Source organism: Ambystoma mexicanum, chromosome 3p, assembly GCF_040938575.1.
Source record: "Ambystoma mexicanum isolate Mex_15411 chromosome 3p, UKY_AmexF1_1, whole genome shotgun sequence".
NCBI classification, from domain to species: domain Eukaryota; kingdom Metazoa; phylum Chordata; class Amphibia; order Caudata; family Ambystomatidae; genus Ambystoma; species Ambystoma mexicanum.
The window spans coordinates 741,425,759-741,445,041 of NC_090925.1; the positions used below are offsets into that span (position 1 = coordinate 741,425,759).

The window sequence follows — 19,283 nt, forward strand, 5'->3', positions numbered from 1 at the left end:
GTGAGGGGACTTTGTGGAGTGCAATCTTGCTTCTGGAAGTCCTCTGGGGTCAACCAAAGTTGCAGGAAATTTCGATCTACGCAAGACGATGCACTGTAGGATCGTCGCAGGCCCCAGGGTATTGGCTGGTTTGCAGCCCAGGAAGGTTGTAGCATGTCGTTATGTGGCTCAAATTGCAGGTCGTCTCAGGACTGATCTATGCCTACCAGTCCATGGAATCTAGTCATCCTCTTTGGAGCTTATTTGTCAATTCGAAAACTGGGTCAGGATAGCAGCAGTCCCTTCAGCAGGCTTCACTGATGTTGGGGAGATGTATCAGTTTTATGCTTCATCCCCTCTCCTAGTGAGACCATCAGCACTTTTTGCTGGACTTGTGGACCTTTTTCTTTCTCTCTCGAATGAGGGGAGCCTTTTCCCCCCTTCATTCATTCTGATTTGCTCTGTTTTACCTTATTCTATTGAATCTTGCTTTCCTCCATATGTTTTAAAGGCATCTGTATTACACTTTTGCAGCACACAGCACACTCTGCGCAGTGTTGCTGATAACCCTTTGGCTTCTCCTTTGATATTTGTTGACTTGCTTTAAAAACTAATGTTCTTAAGGATAGAGGGTTACTGTGTATCCTTCCTAAAACTTTAGCCTATGAGAGATTAGCGCACACAACCTTATGTGGAGTGCCAAGGGGATAGCTAGTATCCCCTTTCTCGCTGCTCCTGTGACTAGTTGGTCACAGTGGCAACCCTATAGTTATGGCTGGTGGCAGTGGATGCTTTTTACCGCATACTGTATTCACAATCTTGGTTATGCACAAAAGGGTCACCTATGTTCTGACATGGGGCTCCTTTCTTTTCACCATTTCTTGCATGGTTGTCCTTTGTTAGCCCTTCTTCTACCATCCTTGGGGGAGGAGGTATGTGCGTTGTTTTGCCTTTGGCAGGAGCCCTTTGGTGTCCGTGCCTACGCTCCATTGTATCTGTGAAGGAAGGAAGCAGGGGAGGAACACTCCCCCGTCCTTTGTCTACCAGAGTGCCTGAATGGAACTAGTTCACACTGGGGGGGTTGTGGTGGTGGGGGCTGGCTGTCCGGCTGTACTGATTGGACAGCTAAACACCCCTTTCGAGTGGATTGTGTCCTCCAACGTATTCCTCATCTTAGATGTATTCCATCCAGCTTTGCTGCTCTTCGGAAATTTTTTTGGCTGAGGGCGCTGTGCGTCGATGTCTTCGAGTCGATCGTCCCTCAAAGGCCTCCGTCGAGGGTGACGTCATCGGGTGTACAAGTAGCATGCGCGGCACCCTTTGGCCTCAGTTCTGTTTTTCCGCAGTTACATTGCTTCGGACATTCGGCGCGCCTCGAGTTCTGTCAAGAAATATAATATAACGAGAAGTAATTATGTTCTCGTCATCGACGCTGACCACGACCCCGAGATCGGGTTTTAGGAAATGCAAGTCGTGCGGCTCAAAAATGTCGATCACGGACCCGCACCGCGAGTGTTTGTGGTGTCCCGGCGAAGGCCACGGCATGGAGGCCTGTTCGAAGTGTCAGGCGATGACGGGGAAGGCCTTGCGAGAAAGGAGACGAAAGCTACAGGTAGGTCGGAAGGATCGAAAAGCCTCTAGCATCGAGTCGAGACCCCATGGGGAAAAAATCTCCTCGACGCAAAAGGCATCGATCTAGATCCCGAAGCGATACTCATTGCTCATCGTCTTCGGCGAAAAAGTCGAAGAAACGACGCCATAGCTCTCCCTCCACCTCGTCGTCAGACGAGTCTCCGAAAATGAAATGCCCACAAAACATTAATCTACTGAAGAGTGGGAAGCATACAGGGTCAAAATGATGGATGTGTTTGAGAAGGCGAAGCCTCGGTCCGCGCCGCCTTCGGAAGCCGGCCGGGAGCGTCATCGCTCCGACACTCGCACGCCCTCGAGCCCGGGTGATCGTAAAAGGAAGGATAGGGAACCTTCCAGGACACCGAGCGATAAACGCTCGAGTCGAGTCGACCGCTCGAGGTCACCGACGCCGTCCGAGACCTATCACACCTCGAAGGGGAAACCATCGAAGGCCGCCTCAACGCCCTCGAAGCAGATCCTGTTGACGATAACTGTCGACGATCACTGTCATCGACTCCGTCGAAACCTTCGGCGCCAAAGGCTCCAACCAAGCCAGGGCAGCCAGAAAAAGAGAAGGAGAAAACTACAAAACATGTATCTTCTTCAAAACCTGGTACTACACCTCTTCCTCCCTTCTCTCCCAGAGAAGGTTTTCAAGCCTCTCCCTAGGAAGGAGTTTTTTCAAATCCTAGACCTCAATTTTTGAGGAACAGGAGAGATCCGAGGAGGAAGATGTACCTTTTGGACTGGAATATGGCACCCAAAATGTCCCGGAATGCTTGATATCAGAGGAAAGCAGAATGAGGGATTTAGTGGAGTCATTACATAATGCAATTGGCATTGACACCTCTCCTGAGAATGAATTTGGTAGACCAGATCCAGGAGAGCATGCCAGTCCATCTTACCGTCAGTTAATGACCAAGGTGGTAGATTACTTGGGATGGGCTAGACCACCAGCCCAATTCGTCCAGGACGATTTAACAGACATATTGGACCATGGTCCCACTGAAGACCCAGTACTTTCAGCCGGGAGCATGGCATTAAAATCTGCCAACTCCACATGTGTCTTGGCAAAATTTTCGTACACTCTGTGGGAGTGCATTGCAATGGCGGCAGAGCACATACCAGAAGGGGAAGAAAGGGAAGGTTTCCTAGCCATCGTTGGAGATGGAAAGGAGGCCATGCAGGAAACCCTTCAATCTGGATTGGACACTGCGGATAGTGTAAACAGGTCCATGGGCACTAGCACGGTAATGCGCAGGGTTGCGTGGTTACGGAAGTCTGGTTTTGCACCGGACGTACAGAACCGCCTCCTGCACATGCCTTTTGACGGGTCTCACCTTTTTGGCAACAAGGCTGACTAGAGCCTTGAGAGGTTGCAGACCTCAAAAGCAGGGGCCAAATCTTTAGAAGCTGCTATTTGAGAACCTCAGCCTTTTCATGCGCAAGGGCAATCATGGAGGGGACGTTCCTATCGTTATTACACCTCATACGGGAAGACGAGAGGAACGGCCAGTCAAAGGGGCCAAAGAAAGGCCAGTCGTGGTGGACGAGGAAAACGTGCTAAACCAGCTCCAGCTGCAGCCTCTTTGCTATCAGCAGCTGCAACATCCGCCACAAAACCACTTTGAGGACTTGCACCACAAAACACCTGTAGGAGGCAGGCTGTCGCAGCATCTGCAAGAATGGCGAGCCATTACTTCAGATGTTTGGGCTCTAGAAATAATAGCCCAAGGCTATTGCCTTACTTTTCTAAAGCAACCTCAAAGCAATCCACCAGGGAGACACCCGTTGAAATTTTCAAACCCGCTCCTACAGCAGGAAGTTCTAACCATGCTGGAGAAAGGTGCTATAGAACCAGTACCTGCAGTGGAGAGGAGCAAGGGTTGGTACTCCCCGTATTTTTTGGTCCCCAAAAAGGACGGAGGACTGAGACCCATCTTGGATTTAAGAAACTTGAACAAGTTCCTCAGGAAGGACAAGTTCAAGATGGTTACCCTTTCTCAGATCCTTCAGGCCCTTCAACTCCAGGACTGGTTGGTGTCATTGGACCTCCAGGATGCTTATTTTCATGTGCCGATTCATCTCAAACACAGAAAATACCTGAGGTTCGTAGTTGGCGACTCACACTATCAGTTTCGAGTCCTGCCATTCGGGTTGACCTCCGCCCCGAGGGTCTTCACCAAGTTAATGGTAGTGGTGGCAGCGCACATCAGGAGAGGGGGGGGATTCATGTCTACCCCTACCTGGGCGATTGGTTGATCAGAGCGCGCTCTGCTGAGCAAGCACTGGATCATCTGAAAGTCCCCTGCCACTTCCTCCACAAACTGGGCTTCTCCCTCAATTTAAAGAAGTCTCAAATGACACCTTCCCAACAGCGTCAGTACATAGGAGCTGTATTAGACACATCCTTGGGAAAGAGCTCGCCTCCCAAGACGAGGGCTCAAGACATTCTTCAGATGGTTTCCAAATTCCAAAATGCCCAAAATCTCCAGGCTTACGACTTTTTAAGGTTGCTCGGCCTCATGGCATCCTGCATCTTTCTGGTGCCAGAGGCACGCTTGAGGATGAGATCCCTTCAATGGGCCCTAAAGACTCAGTGGTCCCAGTTCTCGGGTCAAATGACGGATCTTCTTCAGATTCCGAACAAGGTCAGACAAGACCTTCTATGGTGGATCTGTGCAGAGAACATCCTAAAGAGAGAACCTTTTTGGCAACCATGGCCTGAGATCACAGTAGTGACAGATGCCCCACTCCTGGGGTGGAGAGCACATGCCAACGATTTGACAAACGGCCGTTGGTCTCCATCGGAGTCCAAACTACATATCGACCTTTTGGAGCTGAGGGCAATCAGACTAGCGCTGAAGGCCTTCCTGCCGTCTGTCAGGGGAAAGAATGGCCTGATAATGACGGACAACACAGTGGAAATGCGCTATCTAAACAAAAGAGGTGGTGTGGGGTCACTACCCCTGTGCAGAGAGGCAATGCAGCTCTGGTATTGGGCGATTCAGGAAGGAATCTCTTTAACAGCAATTCATCTAGCCGGGGAAGAGAATATGACGGCAGATGCTCTGAGCAGGCAGAGCATGGTATCCCACGAATGGGAATTGGCTCAGGAAGTCATTCGAGAGATCTCCCCCCCCCCCCCCTTGGGGAACCCCTCAGGTAGACCTATTCGCAACAAGTACCAACCGAAAATGCGAAAGGTATTGCTCAAGGGAATTTCCCCCGAGAGGAGCCCCGGGGGTTGCGTTCGTGGTGGATTGGAATTGCCCACTATTGTACGCGTTCCCTCTGATTCCTGTCATTCCTCAGGACATCAGGAGGCTGAGACGCTTCGGTAACCGCATGATCCTAATTGCTCCGGATTGGGCCAGGAGAACGTGGTATCCAGACCTTCTAGATATGTCCATCTGTCCTCCAGTACGTCTTCCTCAGAGAAAGAACCTTCTCTCTCAAATGGAAAGTCAGGTTCTCCACCCAGAGGTCAGAACACTCAACCTTCATGCTTGGTATCTGAAAGGCTGAGATACAGGGATTGGAACCTTCCAGATGATGTTATGGAGGTGTTGTTTTCGGCAAGAAGGCCAGCAACAAAGTCTCTGTACCGTTGCCGTTGGAAAATGTTTTGCAACTGGTGCAGGGAAAAGAAAGTCGATCTATTTCTATGTTCTATTCCGGAAGTACTATCTTTCCTTTTGACCCTAGCACATAGATGTCTGAATATCGGAACAATAAAAGGTTACCTTGCAGCGCTTTCCATTTTCAAGCACTCATTGGAAGAATGCTTCTACTTCAAAATTCCTTTGATAACACACTTCTTAAAAGGTCTCACTAATGTGTTTCCTCCTCACCCATTTCAAGTACCGACTTGGGATCTAAATTTAGTCTTACAATTCTTAATATGTGCCCCTTTTGAGCCTATGCACACATGTCCATTAAGATTATTAACATGGAAAACAGCCTTTTTAGTTGCTCTAACATCAGCAAGGAGAGTGAGCGAATTGCAGGCACTGTCTTCTGGACCACCCTATACTGTGTTCCATAAGGACAGAGTTGTATTGAGGGTTAAACCATCATTTTTACCAAAGGTAATATCTGATTTTCATTTAAGTCAGAAAATTGTTTTACCCTCATTCTATCCTCCACCTCATCCGTCTAAGGAGGAAGAAAGATTACACAGACTGGACCCAAAAAGAGCTTTAAGCTTTTACATCTCTATACTTTCTAGGCTTAGAGTGGACAACCTGTTGTTTATAGGCTACACAGGAAGAAAACTGGGTCAATCAGTAACAAAACAGACAATTTCACGCTGGATCGTGCTTTGCATTTCAGAATGCTACAGACTAGCACAAAAAGACCCACCAGAACGGTTAAGGGCTCATTCTTCCAGAGGCATCGCCTCTTCCACAGCCCTTCAAAGAGGTGTCCCAATAAGGTCCATTTTCCGAAGCAGCAACTTGGTCTTCACTTCACACCTTCTCAAAATTCTATAGCCTGGATGCTTCCCTGTCTAGGGAGCTGACTTTTGGAAAAGCAGTGCTTTATTCCGCCATCTAAAGGCATCGATGGGAAAAAATCTGACCTCCTCCTCCAGAGGAACTATGCAAACTACTGCTTTGGGAGCCTATCTAAGATGAGGAATACATTGGAGGACACAATACACTCGAAGAACAAGTTACTTACCAACTGGTAACGTTCTTTCGATTGGATGTTCCTCCAACGTATTTCTCATCACCCTCCCAACCTACCCCTCTGTAGATTTTCCGGGTTATTGCCATCTCAAATCTCGCAAGGCTGATACCTGTCTGCTGGCACAATCTACACAGTAGAAGATCACAGATACAAAAGAGGGGAAAAAACAGAATTGAGGCCAACGGGCACCACGCGTGCTAGTTATATACCCAATGACGTCACCCTCGACGGAGGCCTTCGAGAGACCATCGACTCGACGACATCGACGCACGGCGCACTCTGCCGAAAAAATTCCGAAGAGCGGCAAAGCTGGATGGAATACGTTGGAGAAACATCCAATCGAAAGAACGTTACCAGTTGGTAAGTAACTTAAGTAACTTGTTCTTCTGTAAATTCTGGGAGAGTTTGCAGAGGAGTGAATGGGAAAACCAAATAAAAGGTGAGGCTCCTGAGGCTGAAGGCAATTCGACTACTGGAACAGAAGATCCAAAGCTGAAGACGACCAGAGACGCCTGCAAGACCCTTCCAGTAACCGTGAAGCAACCACTACTGTCTTGACCCTGTTTTCCTATCGAAGGAGGAGCTTCGAGAAACTTTGCCTTTTCTGCTACTGCCTAAGACTTTTGCTACACTCCTACACTGCTCTTGATGAACTCTTGTACAGTTAGGGACTGGCCTGCCAAAGCATTAGAAACCTTGAAAAGTGTTGCGAAGAAGTAATTATTGATAGTGTTGAATAACCCTCCTTTTCCTTCCTACAGACTTTATCTGATGTGACTTTACTTAATGAATGAAGCTATTAGTTCTCTGTATCAAATGCGAGTGCGAGCACTACAAGTAATACGGTAGAACTGTCGGTGTAATTTTCTGTAAAAATTGTGAGCGCGAGCAACTACCATTGAAGCAGTCACCCATGAAAGGTATTGTGAATAATTCCTATATGTATTAGTCTAAAAGAGTATTTACTTACCTGCCTTGTGTATATAAAATAAATGCATATTTTATTATAACTTTCAGTGTGTCGGTTTCTTTGGGCTATTATATTGACTGGATTCAATGTACTTACCTAAAGCTCACATCCTCCTCCTAATATAAGCCTGGCTGTTCTGCCATTCTACCAGATCCTCTGGGTAGTAGAGACTTAGTTTAAGAGTTGGGGACCTGTATACCAAGAGACACAGAAGCACAAGCAAACACTGACCAGAGCTTTGGTGTAAAAGTATATAATTATTTATTTAAAGACACACTTGTAAATTACAATAGCACAAAAAGAGGTAAATAAATTCAACACACAGTCACTATTGCTAGATGTACATTCCTTATTCCTTATTAGACAAGTCTTAGTTAACACCACTTATTTCAAGACAGAGGTGAGCGCTTAACTAAAGATTAAAGAATAAGTTAAGAAAAAGGGAGGGGAAAGGCAGAAGAAAAAGGGAGGGGAAAGGCAGAAATTAGGAAAAGCACACAACACAATACTTTAGAAGCACCCAGCAAGGCAGGAAAGTCAAGTCTCCTTGTGAGCCAAAAGTTCAGAAGCCAGACTCCCTCTTAGAGAGAACAGAGCACCAATGCGCCCAAGATCACACAGTTCAAAAGTCTTGAAAAGTCTTGCAGGGAGTTCAGAAAAGAATTAAGTCAGCTCAGAAAAGTTCAGTTAGCCAGCCCACGGCCAACCCAAGTGGTAAGTGGAGACTTTAAGAGTCACCCCACACAGACCGTTGCAAGGGAGGCCAGGCGGACACAGTACCTTCAAAGTGGAGAGGATCCTCCAGCGGGGGCAGTTGTTCCTGGCAGCAGGTGCAAGTCACGGCGTCGTCCAGAGGAAGAGATGGTCTCGACGTGGAGGAAAGCTGAAGGTCGTTGCACTGCCAGGGAAGAAACCAGCCGCGGAGTTCTCCAGGTAAAAGTAAGACCCTTTTATTCGCGGTAGTGGAAAACCGTGGTATCCCGGTTGCCGGGGTGTTTGGCACAGGCAAGGCGGCCACGAGAGGATCCAGGAAGGCGAAAAGACGGGCAAACTGGTTATCCCCACCAGTCAAAGGAAGAAGACTCTCCGGGCTGGAGATCTCCTCTGTCGTCGGGAAAAGTGGTGAGATGGTTCAGCAGGGCTCCACCGGTGGTGTTGTCGTTGCAGGTCGGCTCAGCTTCTCCCTCTTTGGATTCTTTAGGTCCTGTGGCGACTTCTGAAGTTCCAGTCCCCAAAGCCCTGCTTTTATGCAGCAAACCCCCATTCATTCAGCCTAGCTGTCAATCAAACATGCTAAGTGGTGAGCCGAGCGGCTCACCACTTGGGCCAATCACACAAGAGTGCGACTTGAGTTGCTAAGGCAACTCAGTCCAAGGTGCCTAAACCCCCTCCTACACCTCCTGTGGTACCCAGACTGAGTGGCACCACTTTTGGAGGCTTCTGTGGAGAAGCCCGCCAAAAAGTGGAACAAAGGGCCCGACTTGGGTTGGAGTCACAGAAGCGAACACAAACGCCATTTTGGAACCGAGTTTTGGCAAAAATTACCAACTGGTGATTTTATATTAATTTAATAAACCGGCGGTATGTTCGAGGCTATATTAAAAAGTGGTAGCCTCGAACAATGGGAAAATCCCATAGGAAAATATTTGCGGTCGAATATAAAAAGTAGTATCCACTGCCACCAGCCAAAACTCGATCAGAGGGGACGGAGACGTGCCCCCTCGAACAGACCCCGGGGCAATCGAATTGCCACGACCAGTACGTCCACAATATGATGGTTTGTACTGATTTCTGTTCATAATTTGGGACTAGTAAAGCCAATGGTGACTTTACATGCCCTGGGAGACAGTAGTCAGTCCCAGGGTATGGAGTCTATGTTTGGGGTCACTATGACACCCCTGGGTTACTACCCACATACCAAAAACATGAAGCCCTATGGGGTAAGGACCCCATAGCCCATAAAACACATTCAAAGTAAAAGGAACACCTCAAATCATGTCTAAGAGTGGGAGGAAAAGAGTCTCACTCTTAGCAGGAGAAAAAAATAAACCCCAAAAACCCAGCAAAGCTGCTGGGGGACTCACTAGGTTTGGGAAATTAGCCTTTACAGATAATTCTCCTTAACACTGGGGGAAAGGCCAAAGCACAAAGTTGTAGGCAAAGAGGAGTCACTCGGGGAGCTAGGACAGCCAATGTTATTTGTGCAATGTCAAGGGGAGCTGAAGGTAGGGTGTGCAATGTTTTTAGAAATATTTGTAGAAAATAGAACACATGAAGGGCCACAAGCTGAAAGGCTTGTGAGGGGCAAAGCTTTAGCAACTCTGCAAGGTAACCAAAACAGGTCTCAACTGAGACCAAATAAGGCTACACAACAAGAGGTAGGTTCTCTTAGACTTAACGGTACCTCTGGTTAGATGAAATGGTTCCAGTTGGCTTCTATTCCTGTACAGCTCTGCAGATCTTGTTGTTCCTGAGCCTCAGTCGTGGGGACAAGAGGGAGGATGTCTGGGGACTCCTGTTCTGCAATGGGACGGTCAGCGGCAGCAATGGGCATACTATAATTCAGCGGTTCTTCAGTGTTTCAGCTCCTCGCGTCTGACAGCAAATAGAAACACTGCGGTTCTCGGATACCACTTCAGACTTTCCTTGCTTCTGGGGACCAGCACTGTGTTGAGGTGGCTCCGGCTTGGTCAGTCCTGCATCAGGGAAGTCCAGAGGATCTTCCTAGCACTCTGCTCCGAATTAAAAGCAACACACACAATGTGGTGTTCCTCTCCCTGGCTCTTCCGTTCCAGCAGCAGCAGCAGTGGAAATGCAACCCGCTTAGAGAGAATGTCCAGTCGGGCTTACTTTGGAGTTGATTGGTCTCTAGTCGAGGAGAATTCGGAGCTTCAGCACAGCAGCAAGGCTTCACCGGGCAAACCAACAGTCCAGGAGTTGCAGCAGGCATCTCTTCCAAGTTCTTCTTCGAATTCCTTTGTCCAGTGGTCAACTCTGCCTTCCATGCCAAAAAGCCCAGCTTTTTATTCAGGTTTCTCCCATTCATCCCAGCCTAGATGCCAATCACACAGCAGGGTGGCTGTCCTTGCCGGACAGCCAGCCGGCCAATCACCTTTGGGTGCATTCCTGTAACCAAGGGGATTAAGCACAGGGAGTTTCGGGCACCTCCCTCACTTCCTGCCCTTGCCAGACATACAATATGGTTTTACAGTACCTTTACAAATGAAGAAAAAGATGCAGCTGGTGACCTCTATTCCTAGCAGCTCGTGCAGATCTCGCTGTTCCTGGGCCTCAGTCGTGGGGACAAGAGGGAGGATGTCGGGGGGACTCCTGCACTGGTAAAAAAGCTGACGGAGGCAAATCTTTAATTCCGGTAGCTGTAGACAAGCACACAAACTGGTGTCCCTCTCCCTGGTTATTCGGTTTCCTGCAGCACTCTGAGGAAAATACAACCAACTCCGAGAATGGTATCCAGGTGGCTTAGTGTCGAGTTGATTGGTCCCAGCAACTCAAAGGGAGAAGGCGTCCTTGCAGGGCTTCTCTGTCGAGATGAACTTAGCGATTCGGCCCTACAGCAGGGCTTCACCGGGCAAACCAACGGTGCAGGAGTTGCAGCAGCCGTCCTCTTCAAGCTCGTCTTCTGTTCTTTCGTTTCAGTGGTTGACTCTGCCTTCCATGCCAAGACACTCGCCTTTTATTCAGTTCCCTCCCATTCATTCCAGCCTAGTTATCACTCACCCAGGAGGGTGGCTGTCCTTGCCGGCCAGTCAATCAATCGCCACAGAGTGCATGTAGGTCTCCTAGGAGACTAAGCACAGGGAGTTTAGGGCACCTCCCTCACTTCCTGCCCACCCCAGACACTCTGGTGCCAGAGGCGATCTTCACTCCTGAAGCCCGCCAAAGGTGAGTGAACAAAGGAACCAAACTAGGTTTGGCGCGCAGAGCAAAACTCTAGAAGGACCTTTCCACAAAGCAATGGTGAAACAAGAAGACTGGGATCTGTTTTTACAGGGGGGGCTCAGACGCCATCTTGAAAAACATGGCTCCCGCGATTTAATGCTACCGATGTTCGCGGTCAGGAAAAATCATGGTAGTTTGTTGTAAAACCACTCCCACCCGCCAATTCGAGAGGAAAGGGTAACATTTGACTGCTACATGAGTATCTAGACACGGGATACTAAGTAACCCCTCCAGCACACTATTGTAAGATAGGGTGTGCTGGGTCTAGGAATTTAAGACTAGTAAAGTCAATTTCACTTTACTTACTCTGGGAAGCAATAGTTTATCCCAGAGAAGGTATTTAAACCTTGGGAATGCCTGAACAGGTTTCCCTGTGCCACTACACTGAGGGTGCTGTATTACTCAAATAAAAAGATGATGCCTATGGAGTTGTTTAAACTCCATAATTCAAAAAGAAAACGACCCAGAAAACATACAGAATTCAAAAAGTTCGAAGTCCCAAAGTTTAGCAAAAGAGGTGGAGGGCTCCAAGGTGGGAGAAATTAGCACATTTATGAGAATTCTCCCTAACATGTAGCCTTGCTTGTTCTCAGTTGAGACTTGTCTTGGTTCCGTCTGTAGAGTTGCTTACATCTTCTACCTCTCGCAAGCCTCCCAGCTTGTGACCCTACATTGATTCTACTTTTTCTACAAAGACTTGTAAAATTGTGCAAGAATTTTATTCACCTACAAGGTGTGCTTCAGTTCACCTATACTTTTGCCCAATTGACATTGGCTGGCCTGGCTCCCTGAATAACTCGTCTTTCATCTGACATTGTGTGTTGCCTTCCCTTCCAGGAAAGGGTTAACTTGCTTTGCACTGGGGGTTCAAAAGTACTTACCTGCTACAGAATAATTGTGTGATCTCTTGTTTTATTTATTCTTTGACACTCCTCCTAGTATTGCTCTAAATGTACCGGTGATGTATTCATGTACACAGTGTCCTAGTTATATAAGTCACCTCAGGGTGTAGTAAGTGTTTGTGTGCCATCCCTAATGGGTACTTGTTGATTTAGAGAAACTAAGAGTGTGTATTTTGGAGTGTATTTGTGTGTTACTATTATATTGCTCATTTTGAAGAAGGTGTATTAATAATGGTTTAATCAAGAAACCTTGAGTGTAAGTGTTTATTTGGATGCTTGTCACAGTGAATCTGTGTAACTCCCTACTGCTCACACAGACCCCTCTTGAGATAGGCCTGCCTGCTCAGCCACATTACCAACCTGTGTAGTACAGACGTATACCAAAGGTTTGGTTCCTGTTGCCAGGAGGGTTACATTGTTCTAGTACAACCAAAGGGTACTGCTCCAAATCTTGCCTAACATTGTATCCTCCCAGCACTACACATAAGGTGGGGTGTGCTTGCTCACTATATACAATGTAAAGGGGGGGGTTGAAAATCCCTCTTTACTACTTGGGAATTTTTGTTCACTCAAGTACATGGAAGGTGAATTTAACAGGGAGGCCATAGGGGCAACCCAGTTTAAGTCCAAAAATTGTAGAAAAATAACTTCAACCATACACTATGGAGAGAGATAAAAAGGTCACCCATAAAGAGTAAAAAACTAGTTGAGAGGGGATCAAGATTTCCCTTCACCTAGGGACAATGTAAAATAGTTACCTAGTCAGAGCAAAAACTTCTGGGGTTGACACAGGTCAGTAAGATTTATCATTAATATGAACATCTTAACTAACAGCGGGTGTGGGGAAAAGAGGCAATAATGCAGTGGTAACTGGTATCACTGCTTTACTGCCACACTACCGCACCACGGTACTACAATTTTGGTGGTGGGGTGGAGGAAAACCTCCAGCAAAATGTTGGAGGTATTTCCACCTTACTGGCAAAATCGGCGGATTCCCATAAAATCCTATGGATTTCATAAATGGGGACTAACACTTCCATGTAACCACTTGTTATCCAGCAGTAATTCCGCCTGACCATGTGATGGTAACAATAATGAGGCCCCAGGTGTGAAAAACCCTTTATTTACCAGGTTTGCCTCTTGGAACTCTGCACTAAAGTGGTGGTTCTGAAAATCGCCTCTAGCAAGCATTTGATACCTGGATTGAAGCAAATTAACTTTAAGAATTGATTTACCCTCTGTCATCTGTTTAACTCTCCTAACCCATTTCTTCTCAGTACAATGAGCTCCAGGACAAAGTGTGCTCATCAGAAACCAAAGTGTCTGAAATGGAGACAACGATTGAGGACTTGCAGTGGGACATAGAAAAACTACGCAAGAGGGAGCAGAAACTCAACAAGCACCTGGCTGAAGCACTGGAACAGGTACCACTGGGCCCTTTCAGCAAATCATGTCTCCCTCTAACGACATAGACCTATATTTTTCATTACATGATTTAATCTGTACTAACACAGAAATTAGCTCTTTTTAACATTCACCATCTCACGATCTGTCAAAACAGAGAACTCACCCTCCAGCCCAAGTCTATCCTAATACAGGGGTGTTCCAGTTGTCAGAGCAGGCATATCTTCCGCCCACATTCTCATTTTTGCATATTGTTTTAAGTATATGTATTTATTTCCTGCCTTTGCCTTTCTCCTGCAGCTGAACTCTGGGTACCATGTCTCAGGAAGTTCCGGGAGCTTCCAGGGAGGACAGATCACCCTTACTATGCAGAAGGTAAAAACTTAAAATTATATTGCATTTAGAGTTCCAGCAACTTCTGAATCGAGAGAAAAGCAAATTATTCAGTCCTCTTCCACATCTTGACCACTGTAACTGGTGGGCAGGCTGCTTTGACATTTTGTTCTGCATTTTAGCTTTACGTTTTCTGTGTGGCCTTAGGTGAAGCCTTACTATGGAGTATAAATGCAAGTCTAATTTCCAATGGGAGTATTTTATAAGCTGATAAAAAATGTTTTAGCTGGAAAATTGAAAGGTTTTTGTAATAATTTCTTTGCGGATGTCTATGAAAAAATCGAATGCATAAAGTCAGTTGGAGAAAAAAAAACTCCAGCTGACTTTTTTTTTTCACGAACATCCCCTTTTGGCGGCATACTTCGCTGTGTGCCATCGACTCCCCGTCTCCCTGCAACACCAGTTTCCTTCACTTAATGGTCGGGAACCGGTGCCGCAGGGTCACCCCCCCCTTTTTTTAAACTTGATTGGATAGGGAGCAGGGGAAACCCCAGTGCCATTATAGCAAACAAGAGTGTGGGGTACACCCATGCAAACCCTCACACCTTTATTTGCTATAATGGCTCCATATGGCATATTTGTTTGAACTTTTCAGCTGTTCGAAATCTTTGTACAACTGAAATTCAAACAAATGAGCCATACGTTTTTTTATGTTCAAACATTCTTCTTGCTCCTACTTTTAAGTCACATGGACAATGTACACATTATGGCTGGTGGCAGTGGATGTGTTCCACAAACTATTGTGTAGTTATACTGCATGCTGTGTCCATAGCCTCTATAGTGCACAATAGGGGCCCCCAAGTACCAACTTGGGCCCTCGCTTCTTTTTTTTGCCATTATTAGGGTGGTTGTTCTTTGGTAGCCCTCTTTTACCATTCTGGGAGGGGGAGGTCAGTGTGTGTGTTTTGCCTTTGGCAGGAACCCTTTGGTGTCCTCGCCTAGACTCCAGAGTGTCTGGGGAGGCAGGCAGGACGTGGGGGAGGAGTCCTCCACCCCCCTGTCCTTTGCCTGCCAGAGTGTCTGAATAGGACCAACTCCCACATAGATCTGGCCGCCTGATTGGACAGCGAAACACCCCTTTCTGTAAAATGCTGAGAGAGATTGCAGAGTAGTGTATTCTGATACTGTATAAAAGGGGAGGCCTTTGGAGTGAAAAGCACGTCGACCACTGGAAGCTAATGTAACTGAGGAAGATGACCAGAGGAACCTGCATACCCTTTGCAATACTGTGAAATGACCACTGCTGTCCTGACCCTGTTTTCTCTGTGACGGAGGAGCTCCCAAGAGGACAACTCGAATTATGCACTCGAAAAAACCGCTAATTGCAGAACTGCGCTCTCCCACTTCGACAGGCATATTACAACATTGCCGGTGAGTGCGCACTACGGATTTATGGGACTTTGACTGTGTTATTGCGCACTGCCTCACCAGGGCCATATGCTTCGAACCACCTTCCAAGATGGCGGCACGAATCTCTGTTCCCTTTGTGCCTACCCACCACAGCCCCTGCTGCAGCGTGATTGGTCTCTGGCCTGCTGTTAAGGGCCAATCCGACGCCGGCAGGTGGACGCCGGCCCCCCTCCCCAAGGCCCACCTTTGTAAGGCCCTGTTTGTCACCCTGTTCGTTGCCCGGTTCGTAAGGTGAGCCCCCTCCATGCCGTCAGTATGCCTGCGACCCCCCTCCCCACCCTCCGCTCCCCCCAGTATGCCTGCGACCCCCCTCCCCACCCTCCGCTCCCCCCAGTATGCCTGCGACCCCCCTCCCCACCCTCTGCTCCCCCAGTATGCCTGCGACCCCCCTCCCCACCCTCCGCTCCCCCCAGTATGCCTGCGACCCCCCTCCCCACCCTCCGCTCCCCCCAGTATGCCTGCGACCCCCCTCCCCACCCTCTGCTCCCCCAGTATGCCTGCGACCCCCCTCCCCACCCTCCGCTCCCCCCAGTATGCCTGCGACCCCCCTCCCCACCCTCCGCTCCCCCCAGTATGCCTGCGACCCCCCTCCCCACCCTCCGCTCCCCCCAGTATGCCTGCGACCCCCCTCCCCACCCTCCGCTCCCCCCAGTATGCCTGCGACCCCCCCTCCCCACCCTCCGCTCCCCCCAGTATGCCTGCGACCCCCCTCCCCACCCTCCGCTCCCCCCAGTATGCCTGCGACCCCCCTCCCCACCCTCCGCTCCCCCCAGTATGCCTGCGACCCCCCTCCCCACCCTCCGCTCCCCCCAGTATGCCTGCGACCCCCCTCCCCACCCTCCGCTCCCCCCAGTATGCCTGTGACCCCCCTCCCCACCCTCCGCTCCCCCCAGTATGCCTGCGACCCCCCTCCCCACCCTCCGCTCCCCCCAGTATGCCTGCGACCCCCCTCCCCACCCTCCGCTCCCCCCAGTATGCCTGCGACCCCCCTCCCCACCCTCCGCTCCCCCCAGTATGCCTGCGACCCCCCTCCCCACCCTCCGCTCCCCCCAGTATGCCTGCGACCCCCCTCCCCACCCTCCGCTCCCCCCAGTATGCCTGCGACCCCCCTCCGCTCCCCCCAGTATGCCTGCGACCCCCCTCCGCTCCCCCCAGTATGCCTGCGACCCCCCTCCCCACCCTCCGCTCCCCCCAGTATGCCTGCGACCCCCCTCCCCACCCTCCGCTCCCCCCAGTATGCCTGCGACCCCCCTCCCCACCCTCCGCTCCCCCCAGTATGCCTGCGACCCCCCTCCCCACCCTCCGCTCCCCCCAGTATGCCTGCGACCCCCCTCCCCACCCTCCGCTCCCCCCAGTATGCCTGCGACCCCCCTCCCCACCCTCCGCTACCCCTAGTTTGCTTGATGCCCCCCTCCCCTCCTAATTGAGAATCTCACGCGAGTGTCTGTGTGCCCCCTTGCCCCCCCTGAGTGTCTGTGTGCCCCTATGCCCCCCCTTAGTGTCTGTTTTCCCCCCTCCTGCCCCCCCCTTAGTGTCTGTTTTCCCCCCCTCCTGCCCCCCCCTTAGTGTCTGTTTTCCCCCCCTCCTGCCCCCTCTGAGTGTGTGCCCCCCCTGGCCCCCTGTGAGTGTCTCTGCGCCCTCACCCTGCTTGCCCCCCCTCCTTTTGCTCTATGTTCCACCCCCCTTCCTGCCTCCTTCCCTTCCCCCCTCCTCACTTCCATCCTCTCTACTACCTTCCTTTTCCCCTCCCCTCCTATTCTCCCTCCTCTTCTGACTCCCCCTCCTAGCACTTACTGCTATCACCTGTTCCTTGACTCTTGATAGCAGCTTGTCTGTCCCCCCTCCTCCCCCCCTTGTACTCTCCCTCCCCCCTCCCCTACTTATCAAATATTGTCACCGACATTTTTGCTATGTAGCGTGCCTTGTTCTCCTTCCATCTCCGTCCCATGGCCCCCCCCCTCCCCTCCTCTTGTTACCACCTGCACTGCGTAAATTGTCGTCAGACTTAGTAATGTTACTGCTTGCTTTGTTCTCCTTCCTCTCTATTACCTCTTGCCTTACTTGTTCTATGCACTTGCACTATCAGAAATGTCGACAGGCCTATTTTGATAGTTATTTTTTCACATTCTGTATTGTTTCAAGGGCTTCTCAGAATGTAACTGTATTTTCCCATGTCCCCTCCCCCCTTGAAGCGCTTTGAAACACATTGTGTATAGGCGCTATATAAATAAACTATCAATCAATCAATCTTTGGCTGGTGGGAACAACCAGTCCCAAGACTAACTTTGAATGAACCATCTCCCAAGATCCTAGGAGTTTCCAGAGCTGCAGAACCCCAATACCTGCTGCCCATTTCGAGTGCATCATCATGGAAAGGCCGAATCTGTCCACATTTTAGCTGAACCCGTAAGGACACGCCAGAGATCCGATCCAACTTGCCCAGACCCCCTCATCAGAGTATGGGACTGCAGGAAGCGAAGAAGATTGACGGGGCGATCCGTGTTCTTTGTTGGTGCTGCAAAAAAGGAGCCAAAACCGCAGAGGGAACCATGAAGTTGCTCAGTCGTGCCCCAGGTCCTCGCTAGAGACTGCTGCTGAGAGATCCCGTCCATTGTCCTGCCTTCATTCATCAGACCAAGGAATCCAGAGGTCTGGTCCAGAGCTGCAACATTGCGGAGCATTCCGCACAAAAATGTTCTTCTAACCTAAGGTACTGTGGGAAAAAAGGTATTGCTTACCTGATTCTAAGACGTCACTCCAGAGCATTGGAGTGCACCTAGAGGTGTCCAGGTTCACCCCCTCTTACCTCCGACTCAAGCCGCTGCTTGTGTCCCTTAGTCGAGTCCTTTTACAGGTCTCCCTTGTTAGTTGTTAACTTGCTGCGTCTATAACACTAGAGACTGGAAGAAATCTGCAGGAACTCTTCGTGTTCTACTTGTCAAGACTTTGTTCCCTCTCCGAACTGCCTTTAGCTAGGGTTGCATTTTGGGACTTCAAAGACTTACTGGCCGAAGAAACCCTCTCTAGAACCTTGAACCAGGCTAATGTTACACTAACCATTTTCCTCCCTTTAAGTGACTTTACCATATGTGTTTGCAGAGTTAAATGTATTACCGTATGAACTGTAAATCGCAGGTGCGCGTAATAATCGATAATACAATAACATTGTCTTTTCCCTTTCTAACGTTGCTACAAATGTAAATGCGAGCAAACGTGAAAGTGTCCTTTTTGAAGTGTATTCTCAAGTAATCGGAAGTTTTCTAGTGTAAATGTCTAATGTATTTAAAGGGATTCTGGTGTGTATATAATACATATATAGTTTTATAAAAAATAGAAGTGTAAGAGTTTCTTTGATATGCATGTCTAGCTAAGCTTCACGGTACTTACCTAAAGCTCACATCTTACTCTTAAGATAAGCCTGACTGCTCTGACACTCTACCAAGGTCCTGAGTTAGCACAGACTGATTGGAGATCTACAAACTACTGGGATAGCTTACTAAAGTTTTACTACCAGTAGGACTTTAGGAAAACTCCCCAAACATACGGATACCTTTTATTTGCATCTAGTTATTCATTTACATTAAAATACATGTTTACTTCTTCCAATCAGGCAATAATAACAGTTTCTTCCTGTGCACTGCATGCACTGCTGGTACATGGAGGTGTGTGGATGAAAGCAGGGGGCAGGCTGCTATGTGTCGGGTTCCTATTTTTTTGGTGTGAGTATTTTTACTCCCTATTTTTATTTTTTGGCAGCATTTGCCTACTTCTTGTTAGGCTAGATTGTATGCAGTAACCCTGTGGGAGACTACACCAGTCTTGTCCTCTTGGTATTGGGTAAACCACCTATTGGTATAGGTCCGTACTACACAAGTTGGTAGAGTGACTGAGCAGCCAGACTAATCTCAAGAGGGGTAAATGTGAACTGTAGAGCAGTA

The 19,283-nt window shown here is 48.8% G+C and overlaps 1 protein-coding gene across 2 annotated transcripts in view; it reads left to right on the forward strand.

Moving 5' to 3' along the window:
* RNF40 (ring finger protein 40) overlaps positions 1-19,283 on the forward strand; it is a 1,006,396-nt gene that overhangs the window by 366,555 nt on the left and 620,558 nt on the right. For both annotated transcript variants that reach the window (XM_069651635.1, XM_069651636.1), the window contains exons 7-8: positions 13,416-13,562; positions 13,843-13,917. In XM_069651635.1, coding sequence (XP_069507736.1) covers positions 13,416-13,562; positions 13,843-13,917 — 222 coding nt within the window. The remainder of the gene's footprint in view (positions 1-13,415; positions 13,563-13,842; positions 13,918-19,283) is intronic.